This window comes from Leptinotarsa decemlineata, unplaced genomic scaffold (assembly GCF_025532065.1).
Source record: "Leptinotarsa decemlineata unplaced genomic scaffold, Ldec_3_MD MMD2_tig00003308_RagTag_RagTag, whole genome shotgun sequence".
In the NCBI taxonomy this organism is placed as follows: domain Eukaryota; kingdom Metazoa; phylum Arthropoda; class Insecta; order Coleoptera; family Chrysomelidae; genus Leptinotarsa; species Leptinotarsa decemlineata.
Window position 1 is genome coordinate 3,298,657 of NW_027412586.1, and position 21,976 is coordinate 3,320,632.

Genomic DNA, 21,976 nt, shown 5'->3' on the forward strand with positions numbered 1-21,976 from the left:
TCATGATTTATATTTGTTCAAAAAATACTTTTTAGCTAAGCCTCTATAATCAAAAAATGTAAATGTCAGATATTCTCAGGTTATTAGTGAACTGTCTTTCAAATTGTTCTAAGTAGTGCTGAACGAATAGTTGAATCTCTAATAATGAGTAATGAGAAACTGAAAACATTAACACCTGTAATCCCTTTCATGCATGAAAATTCTAAAAATTAAAAAAACTATCAGAACGCAGATATTTTTACCGGTCACCAAGAAATCCTCTTACGACACCTCGAGGAAAGGTCAACCCCACCTACTTTTTAACACTAGCGAAACTATCTCTTTGTTACGGATTACAAGAACAATACCCTCCGGAAATCGGCATGTAAGTCCATTCACTTAATCACCCTGTATGGTTTATGGTTATAGCAGCTGAGCGTACGAACAAGAATCGAGTTAATCCATTCATAGGTCGCCTGTCGTTCAGCGGCGAGTCTAGAAAGTGTTAAGTGTCCAAGATCTGCAGTTTATTTAACTTTAGTTACCAAGGATAAAGGCAGTCACCATGAGATCGTTTGTGGTTGCTGTCCTTTCTTTTGCTGCTTGTGGTGAGTACCCTGTCACGTGTTTTCGTTAGTTTTCGCCAGAAATGACTGGTGTACAGGACATTATAAAAAAGACTCCTATTGAAATCCGTATTTTTTGACGTTCAGAGAAAGTCTACATCTATTCTATGAATATGAATGAGGAAGGCAAAAGATACACAAAAGCATAACCGAAATAACGTGAAACCTCGAGAGATTATTTCAATAGGTTGCGCAGTTTTGAATGTCTATTGCCTGTTTAGGAACATGATGAGAGAGTTTTATTTGTACTTGATTTTGAAACATACATATAGCAACAATCGTAAAAATAATAATTTGATAATGATAATGATTGATGATTTCCGATAATGATAATGGGAGATTATACAATGTAAATGGAAAACTTACTTGTCGAAAAATAGTATTTATAAGTTGTCAAATAATGTGAAACAAAAAATCTTTGAGTAGTTCTGGGTCTAAAAGAGGATATTACATATTTTCATTTCATTATATTTAGGTATCTCAGAAACTGGAATAGAATATCAAACGGTTATTACTATACAAAAATGTTACAAGTGATATTGTCTGAAATTCTCACTAAATCTTTCTGAATAAATTCAAGTTATGTAATGTCTTATGGACATTTCATCTATTGAAACCATTATCACTACTTATCATTCACTTTTTATGTTCCATATCTTTATGGTCCAGTACTCTGGGGACACTAGCCTCATGCAAATAGAGGGTGTGAACTGCAAAGAAAAGTTTTGCGAGTTATCTTAAAACTAGGTTATCAAGAAAATGTTAAAACAACATTTATAACTAATAAAATGTTTACATTAACTTCTCTGCACGTCTATTCGTGTATAAATTATTATACACGAATATCTAAATCAAAACTATTTTCATTCACATAACACCACCACCACAACATATTAAAATTGAATTCATAAGAGTAAATCACTGCCGTTTTTCAAGTTTCAATATTTATTACGGTCCTATTTTATTTAACAAAGTACCAGAAGATATTAAAAACTTAAATACAGCTTCGTTTACAAATTATATTACAAATATCTGTCTGGAAAACGCTCTTTATAGTATCGACGAATTCTCATCATTTGACTTCAACACTAACTAATATTTTGAAGTTACAATCTACGTAGACAGTGATATTTATATTGAAATTGTTCACATCTCATTTGCTTATTTGTTCATTTTTCATTTGTTTATTTATTGTTTTTATGGTATATGGTATTTGACAAAACCTTATAATACTATTGTATTTTTTATGGAGAATAAAGGATATTCTATTCTGTTCTTCTAAGTTCTTAACAATCCCGTTCAGAGGAGTATTGAATTCAATCTGGACCGGGTTTCACTTCCATTCCGCCAGAATAAAATATAAAGTGAATTGTCTGCAAGTTGTTTGTTAAAACTAATGTCAAACCATCATATAAATATTCTTTCGTTACTTCATCAATATTTCGTGATTCCAAATTATTTCTGAAAAGTATTCGAATCCAAAAATTAAAAATATTATCCAGTAGAATCAAGTTTAAACCTTTCAAATAACGAAGACAGTGTTTTGGTTTTGCTCGTACCTATTATTCAGTTATAAGTAAAGAGTTATAGAACACGTTTGGGGTTGATATTATTTCTATAATTGTTTGACCTATAACAATGAGATATTTTTTCTGTAAAATAATTTGAATTAGAGATTTCATCGCTTTCAGAGACAAAACTCATGAGATGTAAGAATAGGTGATCATTTAGGGAAGAAACAGGCGCACCATAACTTATCCGTCAATTCTTACATTGCACATTCAGATATTTTCTAACATCTCTGCTGAAATGTCCTGTACATTGGTTATATTGGAATCACGTATAGATAAGTATATTTGAAGATACCACTTGAAGACTTCTTCAAAGGATGTTTGTTGAACACAAACTATTAGAAAATAGATGCAGACTAATGATCCTGAAATTACGGACACAAATGAATCTATGAACATGCCTTTCATGGTGATATTTCATATTGTTCATGAAACAGTAACTCATCATACATTCGAAATATATAAATAGAGAGAGATTGATTATAATTACTGTATTCATACTGTAATGAAATATATGAAAAAATGTGAATACTTTCACTTTTCTGTTTTCACCCTGAACATGTTTTTTGATAGTTCGCCAATTTTTGGAACTGGAAGTGTAATAGAAAGAAAGTTAACATAACTAAATACCCCCACCATAATTATGTAACAAACTACTGAATTTTCACCGTCAATATTATCTACTTTTCATATTCCAAATTTTACATTCCACAGTGATCTGTGGGAATTAATATTGCGAATGAAATTCCAAACAATAATTTCTCTTTGTGGTCATTCAACCATTGACCACTACCCACATCGTGGGGCAAGTGATCATTGGATCCGAGAATCATGCACCCTAAGCAAGCGCAGTGAGCCAAGAATGACAGACTTGTGCATTCGTCCGGCTAAGATTTCTGTCTAATTGCGGCAAGCCGGCAAGCCAGTAATCAGAACAACTATCATGACAGAGTGATCTGGATAGAGTCTGTGGAGTTTGACGAAAAAACCCCGATATTTAATCCGTTTTTCCTCCTCTTTTCAGACAATATTCGTTTCGAGAAGAGCTGAAAAATCCCTACAACGGATTCAATATCACCCGGAGCGTAGGGCAATACCGGTGTCTCGTCTATACCGTAAAAGTGTCTTAGATAGTAATAAAGCACTTTTGGGGTCGCGTTATGTCCATAAATATGGGCTGAGACCGCAAATGCTGGACATGCTGGGTCTCAAACGCCTCGCGGCAGGTGCTGCATCTTGTGTCAGGAACCTCTATAGCCATCATGCGACTGCGGTAGCCTAAGGTGTTGAAGACACCATCCTGGCAGGTCATGATGAACCCCTCAGTTTCCGACTTCAGCTCACTCGACCTGAGGAAAGCGAAGATAAGGCGCTTCAATGTTGTTGAAGAAGACCGCATGCATTAGTTTGTGTTGACGCAGGAGTGAAGGGATGTCTGCGGCTTACGTATGGGCCTTCTGCTGGACGGGTTCCAACTTGGTGATAGAGTTGTGATCACCTCGTTCAGTGTCAAAAACTTCACTATTATTATTATTATTATTATTCGTAAAAGAAATTATGAACTGTTTTTGTCCTTTATTTTGTCTACAGCCAGTAATTTATATAGGAATGCAATATTGCATTAACCTCTGCCTGGAATTACATGAAATTTCACATTATGCTACAACTCTGGATATCAGATAAAGTGTGATGTAAGTGTAGTTAAGTGTCATCCAGTGTCATGTGTTTCATAAAAAGTTATTTTCTCTACATATTCTGTTTTTAATCCCTTATAACTTGGTGAATTGCTCTGACGTGTATCGGTCCTCTCACTAGATTCGGAAGTGAAGGCTGCGGTGCATGTTCTTGCTCTCTGACCAGTCTGTTGATAGCTTTTGGTCGTTTCATTTTCACCACAAAACCAAAGTTCCCTTTCATTGCTCAGTTTGAGATCTAGTATCACTTTCCTATATTTCGAATTTCACATATCATAGAACCGTAGAACATAATTTATAATTACATTGAAATAATTACTGGTATTGAATATGTGCGCGTGACGCGTTAAGAGATAAGACACCGTCAATTCTTTGATCATATAAGTTTTGATAGTCCATGGTAAATCCATTTTCTAAAATAACCCTTAACAATATCCTAAAACGCTGCAAGTTTCTCGAAATTGGATGGTATGAGTAAAACAGCGCAGCCGTTTTCAGTAAATTTCTTTTTTATTTTGCTCTGTTCATAGATATGACCAAGATACTGACTTTTCTTCGTGACATCATGTTCAACGATGATACATAAGCAAGCACGAAGATTTGTCATGCATTCTTATTCAATTGTTTCGCGAATCATTATATCATCTAAATAAGCTTTCACTTTCCTAAGACCACGTGTGACAATACTGAATTCGAATGGGGGACATTTTTAATGCCTGAGATATACATTTGCTACGATTAGTATTGGTGCGTATGAGATACTGCTGCATTTACATTTGCCGGCACATAAACGGAATGTCCCATCTGGTATTGATAGACCAATGCGAACCTTACAGAAAATCCAGTTTTCAAATGAAGTTTAATTTTCAAATTGTAAGCAATAAAATGAGGTACACATCAAGTATAATCTTAGTCAAAGTATAGAAATGTGAAATAATACCACTATGTACTAACTGAATTATTCAGATACATTGTAGTGTGAATATCTTCCCAGTTCCAAACTTCCGAACTTTGACAATTGATAACAGCCATCTTGTGAAAGCTACCTCTGTCAAATTAGTTGTCATTTATTCAGTCTGTTTTGCCAAATCATATTGAACGGATAGAGCATAAAATAATAAAACGGAGGCTATAATCGTCCTATCGAAAGGTAGGATGTGGTGGACAAATTTGGGTCCACTGCTTCAGTAAACGATCAATCAACACCCGTACGTCGACGAAACGCAAGATTTACCGAAAACATCGCCGCTGTCTGTGAGGGTGTGCAGGAGAATTCGAGGCAGACGATTTCGCGTCGCTCACCAGAACTGGGCCTTTCGCATACTACAACCTGGCGAATTTTGCGTCGTGACTTGGGCCTACACCCGTACGAAATTCAGCTGACCCAAAGTCTCCCGAAAAAGTCACTGTTTTGTGTGGATTTTGGGCTGGTGATGTCATCGGTCCATATTTCTTTGAGAACGACGTTGGCCACGCCATCACTGTCAACGGCGTTCATTCACCCTTCGAAACTTGAAACCAAACAATTGTTGGACTACATTAGTGATGAACTACGATGTCTAACAGGCCTCCTACAGGCCACTGACGTCTGAATCATCATATGCAGAGACTGGGACTGTCTGAAGACAGTGGGTGTGTGTGTCGCCTCTGTTTGGAGTAGGCACAAAGTATATGAAAAGCACTTTGTGCCTATCCCGCTGCGGATCGAATCAGGTTTTCAGAGTTTGATAGAACCACACTTCTACCATCTGACCTGAAAGATCACTCACCATATAAACTAATCGGCTTCGTCAAGAAGCTGGGTTTATTTGGTGGAGTTTGAATAGGTGTGAGCCATAATGAACCCTTGCGGATTGCGGTGGTGGGATAATAGGCCCACTCACTTTTGACCTAACCTAAACTAACCTAACCTAGCCTGAACTGGATGGTCTGAACACCACATTGGATATTCTGCACTAGCGATTTGAGGTCATCTCACGTGAAGGTTATGTGAACTGGCCAACGAGATTGTGCGATTTAACCCCGTTAGACTTTTTCTAGTAAGGTTTTCTTGAGTCGCAGATGTATGCGAATAAGCCACAAACTACAGGGGTTCTGAAAACCAACATAGCCACAAGAGTTTGAGGAGTGCCAGAAGATGACAGTACTACCAACTGTCGAAAGCGCTCGCAGATAATTAATAGAAGATATAAAGCTTCAAATCCTTTTTGTAGAATTTAATATTGAAATACTCAAAATAAAGGAAAATTAGTTGCATCAATCAAAATATATATATATATATATATATATATATATATATATATATATATATATATATATATATATATATATATATATATATATATATATATATATATATTGAATCTCACGGATAGGACAACATAGTCCATAAATGTATACCAGTGAGGATGACAGTGTTCATGTAAGAAGTGCAATTTGTTACCATTCAGAACTCATTTGAATGATATCCGATTTTTATTCCACAACGAATGTTTGAAATACAAACTGAGTAGAGAAAAGTATCTTCTATGTAATTCAGTGAACATATAGAAGTATTTGTTTCGAAAGAATTTTTTCTTTCGTGTAATTCAATGTTTATATGAAAGTAGCTGTTTCAGGAGGACTTTCTTTCAGTTTGTGTCTGAAAGTTACTTCTTTGCATGATCTACACATCCATGTATAGAGTTACTTATTTTCAAATTGATTACTTCCTTCCTTTCTTTGGAAGATTCCCTCATCCTTTTTTTATCAAGATGGAGTAGTAGAAAGCCAAAAACTTTCTTTTCCAAAAATTAATCACCCTAAAAATATAACCCCTTCAATTCAAATAATTATTATATTGTTTCAGTTGGCATCAATCTCCTTTTTTATGTTTTTATTGCTCCTATGAGCAAATACTTCTGGCAAAGTATGAGATAGTCAACTTAATTTTGTAATACGTTAACAGAAAAAAGTTGGCACTTGAATCATTGTCGAATATTTGTACAATCAGTGTATGTATCTTCTTTAAAAAAAAGTAACCAATTCAATCGTTTCAATATAATCGTGTTTCATGTATTCAAGTTCAAGTGTTTCAATCATTTCAAGATACTTTGATGAATAATAATTTCACATTAGCAATTCTTATCTGAGTGTTAAATTGTCTTTATCAAGGGCGTTTGAATTTACATCCACAGTTTTGCAGAAATCTACACTTTAGAAAATGAAGTGATAGTTCGTATTATCGTTATGACCAATGACATATGTTTCCTTTCTAATCAAATTGATGAAATATGAGGTAAAACGTGTATCAAGTTAATGGGTGTGTATATGTTTCGTGTTTGAACTATTAATCTATCTCACTGATATTAGATCAAACCAACACTTTCCGCACCGATATAAGCATATTTCCAACTCAGTTCCAAGAAGTAAATTATATTTTCGTGTTTGCACACGAATTACTTCCAATGGACTCATTTTCAAATACACTTGGAAAATACGCTAGGAATGAACACCTGAGAACACCACTCTCTAAAGGGACTGGTACAAACTATATATATATAACACAGAGAATGAGATTGTTGGAATATTTATCATGAGAAGACGGGAAAAACAACTGAGCACGTGAAGCTGAAACTTTTTTCGGATATGTGGAAGAAATAACGAAAAACACAATTAATCAAACAACGTAGGCTTTTTTAGTTTAAATTAATAAACTTCTACCAAATTTTCTCATTGAGAACTGTTGTTCGGTATATGGAAAAAATTTCTCAATGGCCTCAAGTCTATCGAAAATCTAGCCACATCTATTGTACCACAAGGGTCAAATCTGGGACCTCTACAGTTTCAACAATGATATCGCAGCTGAGATTGATATTAATTTCTTTCTATACGCAGATGACTTGAAACTCTATCATAATATAACATGTTCAAATGATTGCGAACGTCTCGCCCTGAATTAAAATTGTGATGCTATATAGTGTCGGAATAATATATCTCTCAACATGTCTAAATGTAATGTAATGTCTTACTCACTGAAAACGATTCTGCCATTACACAACTACGTCATAAACAATCAAGTACTTCATTCTTCTCTTTCAATAAACATATTGACACTTCTATGACAGCAGCTTATCGCATGTATGAATTCTTGTTAGAAATACTAAAGACTTCGAAAAAGCTTCAACATTCAAATTACTTTATTTCACTTTTGTTCGATCTAGGCTGAAATATGCATCTGTTGTGTGGAGTCCTCACTAGCAGGTTCATATAGATCAATTAGAAGCCCAATAGAGGCGCTTCTTGAAATATATGTCTTTTAAATTTGAAGGCGCATATTCTACCGTAGAAATACCTTATTATGAATTGCTTGAAACTCACAATTTTTATAGTCTCGAGGTAAGTAACTATTATTCATTTTTTTTTATTCAAAGTCATGAACAATATCATTTCCTGCTCTCAATTGTTACATATGTTGAATTTTTGGGTTTCTAGACGGTAGGTCATCTAGGAATAGTGTCTTTTATCTTAACACTCCGCGAACAAATATAATAAAAAAAACCTAATTTATACAATGCGCGATATCAGTAATTCTGTTATTCGTGTCCTGGATTATACAAATTATACAAATCAAAAGTCATTTCTTAGCCAACCAAAAATTAATAATAATAATAATAATAATAATAATAATAATAATCTTATCCGCACAGATGCAGAAGGCTGTCATTCTTGGCTCACTGCGTTTGCTCAGGGCACATGATTCTCGGACCCAATGATCACTTACCCCACGGTGTGGGAAGTGGTCATTGGTTGATTATGCTGGCGTGCCCTCCCGAATGTATCGGGGCTTCGGGGGATAGGGCCTGACCAGCGCACACTACGGTGGAAAAAAAAATAATAATAGGTCTTTATTACCAGAATGATAGAATAAATATATGTGAACATTGAAACGGGAAATGCTGAAGATCAGTTGGTTGTATCAAAAGATGAAACCTCTTTTTTTCCTATATATTTAGGTATTTACAAATTATATTATGTAAATACCTACATCTTTGTAAATGCCACCACAGCTGATCCAGCTGTGAGGGCACTAACTGTATTCGAATGGAATCGTTTTGAGAAGTAGGTCAATAAGAAATAGGAAAAAATTCTTGAAAAATATACCTAGGGAAACACAAACGGAAAAACCTTCGAAAAACCTTCCCGTTATGTTTTACACAAATCCGAGGCAATAGTTCATAACAGACAAGCAATTAATAGGTAAAACTGAATTCGAAAGAATATGACATTCAACAGAAAGACATTTAAAAATTAGTAAAGGGGAAATGTGGTTGAAACGGGGTAAACGGAATGAGACAGACATTCAAAAGAAAAGGAAAACTGATCTTAACTCAAACCATGTTGAATAATGAATAAAATCTCAAATACAAATAAGATCAATGTGTAAACAGGAATGGTAAAATCTGTCTGTCTATTTTTCCGTTAACCAGCTGTCGTCCCCCTACGAACGACAACTCCCAAAAGTCCAAACTTGTGCGAGTTATGGATTAAAGAGGCCTTACCTTTTAATGTGTGATTCCTAACACGGGTTGAAAGAAAGATAAACGGGTATTTAAGTTTTCATATTGTAAATCAATGCATTTCTACACTATACTTGTCAAAAGATATCGATATCTGTTTAAAAGTTAGCAGTGAAGTACCTGCTCATTTTTTCATGCTGTGACGAACGTGAGCTCAGTTCAATGGGACAAAAAAACGGAAATGGAGAAAACTGCTTTGAGTCACGGTCAGGTCTCTCATTTCTCATCTTGTTCTCGTAAAATACTAATCAATCACCTGCAACATGTTTCAAAATACAGTAATCGGAGAAAGAATTGAGACACCGTGAAATAGATTGCACGACAACGATGGAGTAATAATATGTCGAGTGAACTAAATAAGTGCTGGGTAAATTTTATATGCCGATAAATAACCTATACTGCACCTTCACGGTGAATGTAACTGGACTGGAAATAATTTGCAATATACCTTGGTCTCAGTGGCGTGCAGATGAATCATGACTGAATAATATGTTTTCGAGATTACATGCTATAACAATAATTCAATGTTGGACAAGGTTTGAACTATTCAGTCGAATGTATGTTCTTTCACCTAACGCTTATCAAGTATTGTCTATTTTATTATTCTGTATTTGCAAAAAAGATTTTACTGAGCCAAATCGATTTCAAAAATATGAGCTGAATCATTTATTTGATCTTTATTGAAGTTTACAATCCTCACAAGACTGTTTATTCGAAACATAGAATTCAGATGGAAGTCACGTTTAAAATGCTACGCCTTCTCAGTAATGAACATCTCTCATTCTGGATTTTGCCTAATTCATTTTCACTGTTTCACCTTACATTTATACACCATTATGTTATTCAAATTATTTTACACTTCTGTATTTTAGTCATTTTTGAAAGCAGAGGTTCGATTTTTGATTCAGGCGTAGACCTCAATACTTAGCCCTAGTGACAGCCTCAAACCCAGCCTACTGCGATTCCGCGAAAAAGGAAAATTCTTGATATTCCGCTTCGCGTTGGAGATACCGAAGTAAGTTATTTGAAATAGTTGCTCAGAAATCGATATTCACCCTAGATACCGAATTTGAACTCAAAATTTGATTATCAAAATCAATCAAATAAATATATTCATAATGAATATTTGGTTTTTCATTGTCATTCCTACGTTATAACGAATTCATTATTTTCGTAGCTTCTTGTTCAGAACCATTAACTGAAAATAGGATTTCAAATAACTTATTTTGGTATCATCAACGCGATGCAAAATATCGAGAATTCGCCCTATTTGCACGAACGTGATAGGCTGGGTTCAAGGCTATCAGTCGGGCCAAGTATTGCCAAAAATGTGAGGCCCATGAAAATATACCTATGCCTGTATCAAAAATAAAATATCTGCCTTATAAAATTACTAAAATACAGGGGAGTCTTCATCTTAAGTGTGTCACACTGTATAACATTAAAAAACAAAATTATATCCGAAAGTCTCAATAATCTTTCATAAATAGTGAAAGAAATTATTTTTCTTTGAAATTCAGCGTTTTAAAAATACACATGTCGAAGCTAGTAATAGTTTGGGAAGCCTAAATCACTACACTACTTGAGTCAGAAATCATGAGAGAAATTCCTAATTAGGCTATATTCATTCAGGACAACACTTTAACCACCTAAAATTCATAGTCGGAGAAAGAAAAATAATGTCAGTATACTAACTGAAGGTATGTTTCCTCTGCTACATTACATGACTGACATTACATGATCACAATAGAAAATCTAATATATAAAAATTGATGTTTGTTGGTTGGTTGGTTGGTTGGTAAGTGATAAACTTCTACATCGCTCAACCGATCGTGATGTAACACGACATGTTTAAGTAATTTTTCATAGGCTATCAATTTCTCTGAAACTCCCCACTAGATGGCGCTGTAGAACAATTTTTTGAAAGCACTGTTCTATAACGCTGCACACGCCTAAGTTCGTTGATTCTGATTTGGTCAAAACATTGGAACAGCAGCGATACAGCAACATAGTACTAGTAGCTTATAAACGCGAGAAAACGGTGTTATAATGATAAATAAATCTACTTCAGAGATATAAGTAAGTTTCAATTTTAATAAGCAACCAATAAGAATAACGTCTTAATCTACTGAGAAACTTTAGTAATGCAATTTTTATATTTTTTGTATCTAAGCTCACAATGAGCGAACACATTACGTTTCATGGACATAACAACTGTAACCACTATACAATCTGGTTTCAGATATCAATATAACCTTAGGATTTTTTTTCAACATATTTAACCAAAAGTGTTCCCTACCGTGGTCTCCGTCTTTCCAATTTGTATGTATCCAACTTTCACACTTCATATACCTACCACTCTACAGAAGATGCACAGATATATTTATTTTGAAAATTCAATAATGTGCTAGAGTATGTTTCACTCTAAATGGTATTGAACAGATCAGAAAGCAAAAGCACCTAAAGGCTGACTTTCGACTAAAAGATGTCAGATGTCAATCTTGCTGACGTGCCCATCAGTAAGTTGAGGACCGCTCCGGAGGAGCGGGAGTGCATGGACGTGATGGGATGTTCTGCCCACAGTAACCGTGTGGAGATTGCAACTCAGGGCACTCAACCTGGGACTGGGCATGGAGTAAATGGTATTGGCCTATCAACTGCAGTTAACTACCTGGTTCAAATCTACTGTGTAGTGTAATTGTGACTCTCTTCCCTTTATTTGATTCAGGTTCCACAACTTAGAGATCTAATCGGTTATATTATAATTTTTTAGCCAAAACCATATATCGTGAAACCTACTATACAAGGAGCCTTCGAAAAAAAAATTCTAGAGTGAACTGATATCAAGACTATAAGTGTGTCTCATCAACCAAACTATTGAAATATTATCTAGTGTGGTTTGAATCGACAAGCAGAGACCCCAGTTTTTCTTTGCAAACTTTATGACTTACTACTTCATTGGTTGCTTCCAAAGAAAAGAGGAAAGAAAGCAATCACAATAAAAATTGTTTATGAAGATATGTAGAGCATACACTAAAGTTTCTTTCATATACAAACTGGAAGAAAAAACCCTTTTGAAAACAACTACTCTCACAAGATCATTGAATTTTACGAAAGGAAAAACTCCTTTGGAAACAATAACTCTCACATGAACATTGCATTACACGAAATAACTTTTTTCTATTCAGTTTGTACTACAAACTTTCCTACTTATTATGATCCACCGGAACACTATCAACCCCAGTGGTAATGTGAAATGTTATTTGAAACGATGCTGATCAGATGCTGTCCCAAAACTTCGAAGTACACCATTGATGATGATAGTGTTACATCTAAGTGACATTTTGTATCAATACTCTTTCATTTATAACATTGTGTAGCATTCTTTAATGATATCTGTTTGGAAAGGGTTTTTTCTTCCAGTTTGTATCTGTAAGAAACTTATGTGTATGCTCTCCATTTCTTTATGAAGATTTTTTCTGCTGAAAAAATCTGTTGAAATCTGTTTTTTCGTTACCTATCTGTTAGTTATTTTCTTTCTTTCTCTGAATGTTTTCAAGATTTTTTTGTTCGATGTGGGAGGGGTAGAAAGCCAAAAATCTTTTTTCAAATACTGGTATAGTTAGGGTCTGGTAGATTTTCCAAAATCTATGTATGAGGCACACCTTCATAGGACATACCAAACAAAACCTTCGACATAAAAAATTTCGAACTTATCTACATTTTTCAGCATATTGGTCAAAAATGATATTAGTTCAATATGAGCTCTACAATTAACATGACTTTTGAATAACAGATCACATCATTTGAAATTTTGATGATCAATCTAGTAGCAAATTTGTATGAACTATGAAATTGAGTTAGTTTTTGTCAACTAGTTTGGGTCATCCTGTAAAGACCTTTCGAATTCCGAAGGTAGTGTAGAAAAAAACGTTGAATGATGTGGAATTATTTCAGGGCAATCGACACCACTGAGCACCATTTTTTCATGCATATTGTTCGCAATTGGGCTAACAACCGGTTATTCCATTATAATTATTTTTAATCATTCGAGACAAGTACTAAACGCGGTAGTGTGTGGTGATATAAAATATTCAACATTGAAAAGAAATATTCCAATTCTTCAGATTTATTTCGGAGTTTACTTTCACTTTGGAACAGACGAAGAAGTAATATGTTTCGAGAGTGGTAGTGAAATTATATCGATTGTTTGATTAATGATGAAGAATGTACAAAATTTCTCCGGACGAACATTAATATTATAAAGTAATTAACTGAAATGTCAGCAAGTGATCACTACCTATTGTTGAACTTTTATCTCTTTAAAATACATGAAGTACTTATTCTTCGATATTAAATGGTGTCTTGGTTATGATGTTCGTAATTCAGATAACGTGAAACTGATTTGTATTATTATAATCATTGAATTATGATTACTTAATATTGAGTGAGTATACCTCAATTTTCATTATTCTGAACTGGAATATCTCATAACAAAAATCATCAGAAGAATGGTAGGTAATGATCAAAATTTATTTTGCAACATTTGTATTGAAACGGATAAAACATTGATCATTCTTGTTAACCTTCAAATGTAATATGCCAAAAGAGGTTATATAAATTCAAATATACAGATTTGAAACATAATAAACACTGATGAATCTAATAATAACTAGTTAGCCGTCACAATTTTTGTCCCATTGGTCACCGACAAATTGAAAAACTGTCTAAAAAAAAATTGTTTTGATATTTTGAGTGTCAAACGATACTGAGTGACAACATTTAATAGTTATTTATTATACAAGGGAAAAAAGTATTAGATTTTAGCTCGAGGTTGTGTTGACACAACAAAAACCGGACAAAAACCGAGAGTTGAAATCTAATACTTTTCCCGTGTATAATACACAATTTTTTTCTGTGACGGAAAAAACGACGATTTAATATTGAAAAAAACATATTATTACAATATGTTAGTCAGAAAATTATTGATGTGAAATTTGAATTTTTAAACAGGTAGGCTGTTGTATTTATAGCGTTGCTAGGAAATTAATCAATAGAAAATCAAATATCTGTCAATTTAATTCTGTGATTTGATTTAAAAATTCCGAACTTAGTGGTCAGCGAAAATAGCGTCACAAAAATTATTGTCAGCTAAATCGCGGAAAATGTATGAAACCGCGTATTCAAGATTCATGGAATGGAAGATGAAAAAGACATGTAATACTTTCTTGGAGACGGTGTTATTGGCTTATTTTTCGAAACTGACACCACAACAAAAGCCATCAACATTGTGGTCGAATTATTCTATGATCAAAAGTATGTTACAATCCAATAATAATGTAGACATTTCAAAATATTTCAAACTAATTACATTTCTGAAACAACATGGGAAAGGTTACACGCCCAAGAAAGCTGCGATATTTACGAGTACACATATTAGTGACTTTTTAAATATGAAGTTTATTTAATGGCCAAGGTTGTTGTTGTATTTGGGATTGCAGGAGCTTGTCAAATTTGTAATATCAGCCAGGTAACATTAGATGATACTGAAGATTCGGGAACGTTATTAATTGTGAAACTCAAGCAAACAAATAATGATGTGAACAGGAGATTTGTATTTACTGAAGAATATATTACATTTTACAGAATGTACATAGCCCTTCGTCCTGCAGCAGCAAAGGATTGCCGCCTGTTTTATGCATATCTCAATGGAAAATGTATCAAAATCAAAAAAATCAAAATAACTTATTCGCACCCGCTACATAGCAGCCATCCTTAGGATAGATGTACACGTCAAATATTGTTACATTGAACAAAATATAATAAAATGCCACAAACACTAATAGTTCTAAAGAACAGACAAACATGTGTAACTCTCAGACAACAAGTAAATCAATTTTTTTGGGAAAGAAAGTTTTTGGCTTTCTACTACTCCATCTGATACAAAAAAATGGATGAGAGAATCTTCCAAAGAAAGGAAGGATTAATCAATTTGAAAATAAGTAACTCTATACATGGATGTGTAGATCATGCAAAGAAGTAACTTTCAGACACATGCATGATCTATACATCCATGTATAGAGTTATTTATTTTCAAATTGATTAATCCTTCCTTTCTTTGGAAGATTCTCTCATCCATTTTTTGGTATCAGATGGAGTAGTAGTGCATGTGTCTGAAAGTTACTTCTTTGCATGATCTACACATCCATGTATAGAGTTACTTATTTTCAAATTGATTAATCCTTCCTTTCTTTGGAAGATTCTCTCATCCATTTTTTTGTATCAGATGGAGTAGTAGAAAGCCAAAAACTTTCTCTCCCAAAAAAATTAATCACTCCTAAAAATATAACCTTTCAAATCAAGTAAATCAAAAATCATCATTTAGGAATTCACTGATGGAATAATAGACTTTTGCACACAGAAATGTTCTTACTTCTTTTTTAAAATTTTTACGGTCCAGTTTTTTGAGATGTTGTGGAAGTTTATTAAATATCCTTATACCTGCGTAGTGTGGAGATCTTTCAAATGTGTTCAAATTATGCTTTGTAACTGAAAGTGCATCCGCGTTTCTTGTAGGATATGAATGGTAATCCGAGTTTTTTGTGAATTTATTAATATGTTGCTTTACATTTTTTGATAATTTATATAGATAAATACAGGGAAATGTTAGAAAATTGTACTTTGAAAAAGCGACTTTACAGCTGTTTCTGTTTTTTATATTAAAAATGAGACGGATAATTCGCTTTTGACATATGAACGTTCTTCCAGAACTTAAACAATCCCCCCATAAAATAAAATTATATGCCAAATGGGAGTAAATCAATGCATAGTAAGTATCAATAAGAGCCATCTGATTCACCGTAGACTTCAGTTTTGAAATATCATAGGATCCTGAGCTTAATTTCTTGGAAACATGCTGCAGTTGGTCACTCCATGTTAAACACTGATCTAGATAGGCCCCTAAAAATGTTGTATTGGTACTAGTGGATACAACATCTATAGTTATGTTATTGTGAATTTCTCGGCATTCGAAATTGATAAATACGGTTTTATTCAAGTTCAAGATGAGATTATTTCTATCACATCAATTTTTAAATGAATATACAATGTGTGCAATGGCATTTTGAAGTGTCTCTGGTGTCTGTGCTGCAACCACTACTGAGGAGTCGTCTGCAAACATCGTGACAGATCCTGTTGATAAGAAATCAGGCATATCGTTTATAAATATAATGAACATTAGTGGCCCCAGTACAGACCCCTGAGGCACCCCAATATCATTCGTCATATACTCAGAACAAGTTTTCAACTTCAACATAGGATTCTCTATTAACTAGGTATGACTGCATAAGTTCAAGCATATTTCCTGTAATTCCATTTGTGCACAGTTTTTGTAAAATAAAATCTAATTGTAGACTATCGAAGGCGCATGAAAGATCGAAGAAGATACCGGATACATATTGTCTAGAGTCAATACCTTTATAGACATGACCCATGAAATCGCACACGGCATCCTCTGTCGACCTTCCCGCACGAAACCCATATTGGGCAGAAGAAAGAACCCTGTTCTTGTTCAAAAAATTGACTATTCTATTGTAATACGTCCGCTCAAAAATTTGTAAAAGAACATTCAAGACAGTGACTTGTCTATAATTTTCTTAAGTTGCTGCCATCTGATTTTTTGTGTATGGGTATTATCTTTCATGTTTTTAAACACTGCAGAAAAGTACAAGTTTCAAAACTCAGATCAATGAGATGAGCTAAAACGTCACAGATGGATTATTTAATGGCTTTCAAAATTGTTCAGGTTCAGTCAGGTTGTGAGTAGCAATCAGTTTCATAAGGTACCTGAAGCAGTGGCTAATTTTCTTCAACTTGAAAATGCCAATTCATATACAGATCATTCATTTCGAAGATCGTCTGCTACACTTTTAGTTGAATCTGGGGGAGACTTGATGACACTAAAGAAACATGGCGGTTGGAAGTCATCAAAGATCGCTGAAGGGTATGTTGATGAATCGGTAGCACACAGGACAGAAATAGCTAATAAAGTGTTTAGAACGTTTGGCAGTGCTGAAATAACACCCACACTCGATTTGCGACCAGATACATCAACGGCAGTTGTGTCCATGGCAGAAAAAAATATAATTTCAACACAAAAAAATTCGACTGTTGTACTGAATAGTTCAAGGAACATATCATGTTCATATATCATATATATATATATATATATATATATATACATTCGTGAAAAAAGTACTCACTTTTTTCCCGGGGAAAGACGTAATTTCAAAAAAAGTGTACCTGTCATCAGAGATAAAATGACAAACTTGTTTCCCGTCACAGAAAAAAAAGTTTTATTAAGCTTTGCCCTGTTTGTTTGGGTCAAATTTAGTAATTGAAGTTTGACCCCCTTCCTGTTGATAGATTGATTTGATATTTGGTATACGTATTTAGTTTGGATGACAATAAAATTTAATAAATTCTGTATCATTGTAAATCCATGATGGGGCAGCTACATAATGTGAGATTACATATTTTTTTGTAACTCCCTCAATATGGGTATCAAATGACAGGGCTTGACTAGTAGAGTAGTACACTTTGAAAAAGATGCGAATTCAAGATGGCGGCAGATATAAAATAGCGGATTAGACATTACCTTGAAATACTGAGTTACTGAATGAAATAAACAGAACGAGAAGAACTTAGTAACAAAATTAGGAACTGAAACTTTGGAAATAAAATGAGTAAAATAATGTTCTTGTTAAACGGTTTCATTGAAAAAAAGGTAATAATGATATAGATAATGTACTGAAAACTGAAAAATAATTCGGAAGGTTCTAGGTAGTAGTCATCCCACAGCAATCTACGGTATTGATCGGATAAAAAATAATTAAATCGCTGGGCGTATTATTTACATATTCACTCAGGTTACGCTACGTCCAACGATTTTATTATTTTTTATCTGATCAATACCGTAGATTACTGTGGAGAATGATGTGATGACTGCTACCTAGGACCATCCGTATCATTTTTCAGTTTTAATACATTATCTACATTATTATCTTTTTTTTTCAATGAAACCATTTAACAGAAACATTTTTCTACTTATTTTATTCCTATATTTTTATTTAATCATGATTATTTGATGAGTCAATAATAATATGGAGAATTGGAAAACCAAGAACTTTCTTATCCAAACATTTTTATATTTACAAAAAAATTAATAATTCGTTTCCATTATCGATATTTATAATTATAATTTATCTAGGTAAATAATTCTTCTCAAAGGTGAAAATACATGTAATGGAAATAGTTCTTCAACATTAGAATAAATACGAGGCAAGGGCGGTTCAAGTTCTAAATTTGGGAAGGGGTAATTTCTGAATTCTCGAAGAGGGGTTATTTTTAGTGGAATAATTTATATATGTGCGTGTTACTCATTTGAAATGTATTGAATGTTCAAAACAAACCCTGTTCCCAAACGCCAAAAGTATGACAGTCTTTTCGACGCGCTTTTCACCAACTAAGTTGGCATTTTCGGAAGATGCAGTACCCTTATTCCTAATCATAATGTTTTTTATTATTTATTCAAGATGCGTTTCGCTACATGATGGCTTCATCGGTTAGACTAATTCCTAACTCTAAAACTGGTCTCTATCTATATCTAACAAAGTACACTTTCACTTCGGGAATAATTTTTCGTGAAAGCTCCCATCAATAACACCAGAGCTATCCATATGAAGGTGAACAATGGGCTGTTCAAAATAGGACCTTAATAACTGTTTATAGTTCTCGTACTTACTATTTTCAGGCTTCCGAAAGTACTCCAAAATCTGATGTTATGTACAGATTTCAACGATTTCAGGTTATCAATCTGAAAGCAGACAAAGGCAATGAGGTTGTGATATTGAACAAGTTATGAGAGAATTGATAATTCAATTGAGAACGGTCCCTGAAACAAATTAACAAGGAACCTATTGCCTAAAATGGTTTCAGAAATAATAAACACACCCAAGAAGTATTGAACTTTGATCGCACGGCTTTGAACAGGAGTCTATAGGTTTGTGATGGTACAGTTCCTAAAATATTCGGTCTATCAAAAATGCACAAATCTGGCAAGTCGGTGAGACGAATTTTCTCAGCCATAAGTGTCTTTACTTAGAAAAATACCAAATTCAGACAGTTTGAAACTCTCTAAATCTCAGTTGAAGTTTTGTTAATTTACATGAATTTATAGATAAAATCAAGGATGTGAAGTTGCAAGGTGGAAAGATTTTAGTATCACTTCAGACCTTTTACCAAAAACTTTTGTTTATTTGAGGAACCTTCAGAGGGTCAATGGTTTCATTCGGAAAGTAGTCGAAAATTACAAACAACTAACGAAAATCTGCATGAAACAGAATTGCTTTCAGTTCAACAACTGTTTATTTTGTTCCTACAAACATCACGGAAATGGCTAATCTGTTTGTGAGCAGATTAGCCAGAAGAAGTTAGATCACTTTCCACGGGCTTGGATCCGATATGTATATTATTTATTTGTAATTTTTGATACGAAACAATGTAAGATAGATGACTTGGCTTCATTTCTCAACAACAGATGCCCGAACAATAAGTTTACATATGAAATTATAAACAAGGAGTTACCATTTATGGATGTATTAGTTATCAGAAGTAACGGTGGGTGGATTTAGATCCTAATTTCGAAGGAGGGGGGTAGTTCCTGAATTTCGCAAGAGTATTTTTAGGGGGAATATTTTATGTCGTAAGCATCTTCAAGAGATGAGATTCATTAATTTCTAACTATGAAACTAGTTTCGAATTATAACTAACAGGGTACACTTTCACTTTCAGACATACATCAGCTATTTCAGGTAGAAAAAGAAAGAGAAAAATGTTATCAAATTATTTGAAGAGAAATATATTTTATGTCTGAAAGAAAACAAAGGCAATAAGGTTGTGATATTGAACAAAACAGCTAACTACGAGAGAATGTATAATTCAATTGAGAACGGTCCCTATAAGAAACCAATTTCCCAAAATGGTTTCAGAAGTGAAAAATCTCACTCAAGAAGTGTTAAAATTTGATCGCACCGGCTTTGAACAGGAGTCCACAGGCTTCTAATCCTACACTTTACAAAATATGCGGTATAACAAACAGTTTGAAACTCTTTCAATCTCACAATTGTTTTTGAGTTTTGTTATTTCACATGAATCCATAGATGAAATTAAAGATGAGAAGTCTATAAGAAGAATATTTTAAGATATTCCTGATAACTTATATCGTTGTTCCCAATACAAAATGGCAGAACTAACCTTTCTTGTTCATAGACTTGTTACATTCCCTTCGAGTAAACAACAATACTATATTGAGAAAAATGTTATGAGGGATGTAACTGAAAGCAACCTGTATTTTTTCAATATAGTAGTTAATTAGGAAACGGGAATTTACAAATGTTCATTGGTTTCTTGGTTCATTGTTGAACCTTTTTGTTCAACACTCTAACAAATGTCAGGTTACCCTAAAAATGTTGAAAAATCCAAAAACGCGTTTGTATGAAAAAAGCTGTTAGAACTGTGACAAAAAATATATCGGTCAAACTAAAGAACTATCAAAATTCGTTTCAAAGAACACGTAGCACATATAAGTATAATTTATTTTGGAGACCAGAAAATACATACAGTGTCGCTCAAAACGCCTTGAAGGGCGGCCATATGATGAATGAAAACTGTCTGAAATTGTAGATCGGTACATGACACTGAATAGAGACCCGTTTCAAGTTGAGGAATTAGTGAACTTTATCTCCTGAAGACGCCAACTTCGATGGTGAAGCACGTTCGAGAAGAGTTCTGCAGTTCTAGTGTTTAGGGAACATCACTGAAGCAAATGTTGAAAACAAAATTTGGGTTTTCCACCGCTCATTCACTAACCAATTCGCAAAATTGCAAGCGTCCATCGAAATCATTTCCATTCAGTTCTTGCGTTAATTTGTGGATTTTTAAAATACCCCGTGTGCTAGTTCGTGACACTCCGGAAACAAATGCTAACTTTCTTGTGATCAAAGTATGATCAAGCTCAACATGGCCCAGAATTGCCACTTGTGTCGCCTCATTCGTTACTGGTGGTTCGATTTGGCGTTTTTTATTTGCTACAGATCCAGTTGCGCGAATTTTTGCAATTAAATCGAAAACATACTGTCGCGACACATTCTTCCCATGTTGTTGATTGAACAGTTCAGCGGGTCTCGCAGCACAACGTCTATTTCCATAGTACAGTTTAATCAACTCAACCCTCTCTGTAGTTGTGGAAACCATCGTTTCTTTAGCAATACTTTACGGCACTCACTACTAGTAATAATGTAGATATCACTTTTAACATAAAAATGAGAAATAGAAACAGCATTTTTAACCATTTCTCAATTGTAATAGTCCTCTTATCAGAAAAGAACTAAAAAATTAACAAAAAAGTAGCGTAAGAAACAAATGAAAGAGTTCCAAATATATTCCAACTGAGCAGTGGCGTACAATAATTAGTTGCTATTAACAATATT

General features: G+C 34.0%; 1 protein-coding gene across 1 annotated transcript in view; it reads left to right on the forward strand.

Moving 5' to 3' along the window:
• Positions 1 to 404: 404 nt before the first annotated feature.
• Cpap3-d1 (cuticular protein analogous to peritrophins 3-D1) overlaps positions 405 to 21,976 on the forward strand; it is a 32,982-nt gene continuing 11,410 nt past the window's right edge. The window contains exon 1 of the mRNA XM_023170040.2: positions 405 to 587. Coding sequence (XP_023025808.1) covers positions 545 to 587 — 43 coding nt within the window. The 5' untranslated portion in view covers positions 405 to 544. The remainder of the gene's footprint in view (positions 588 to 21,976) is intronic.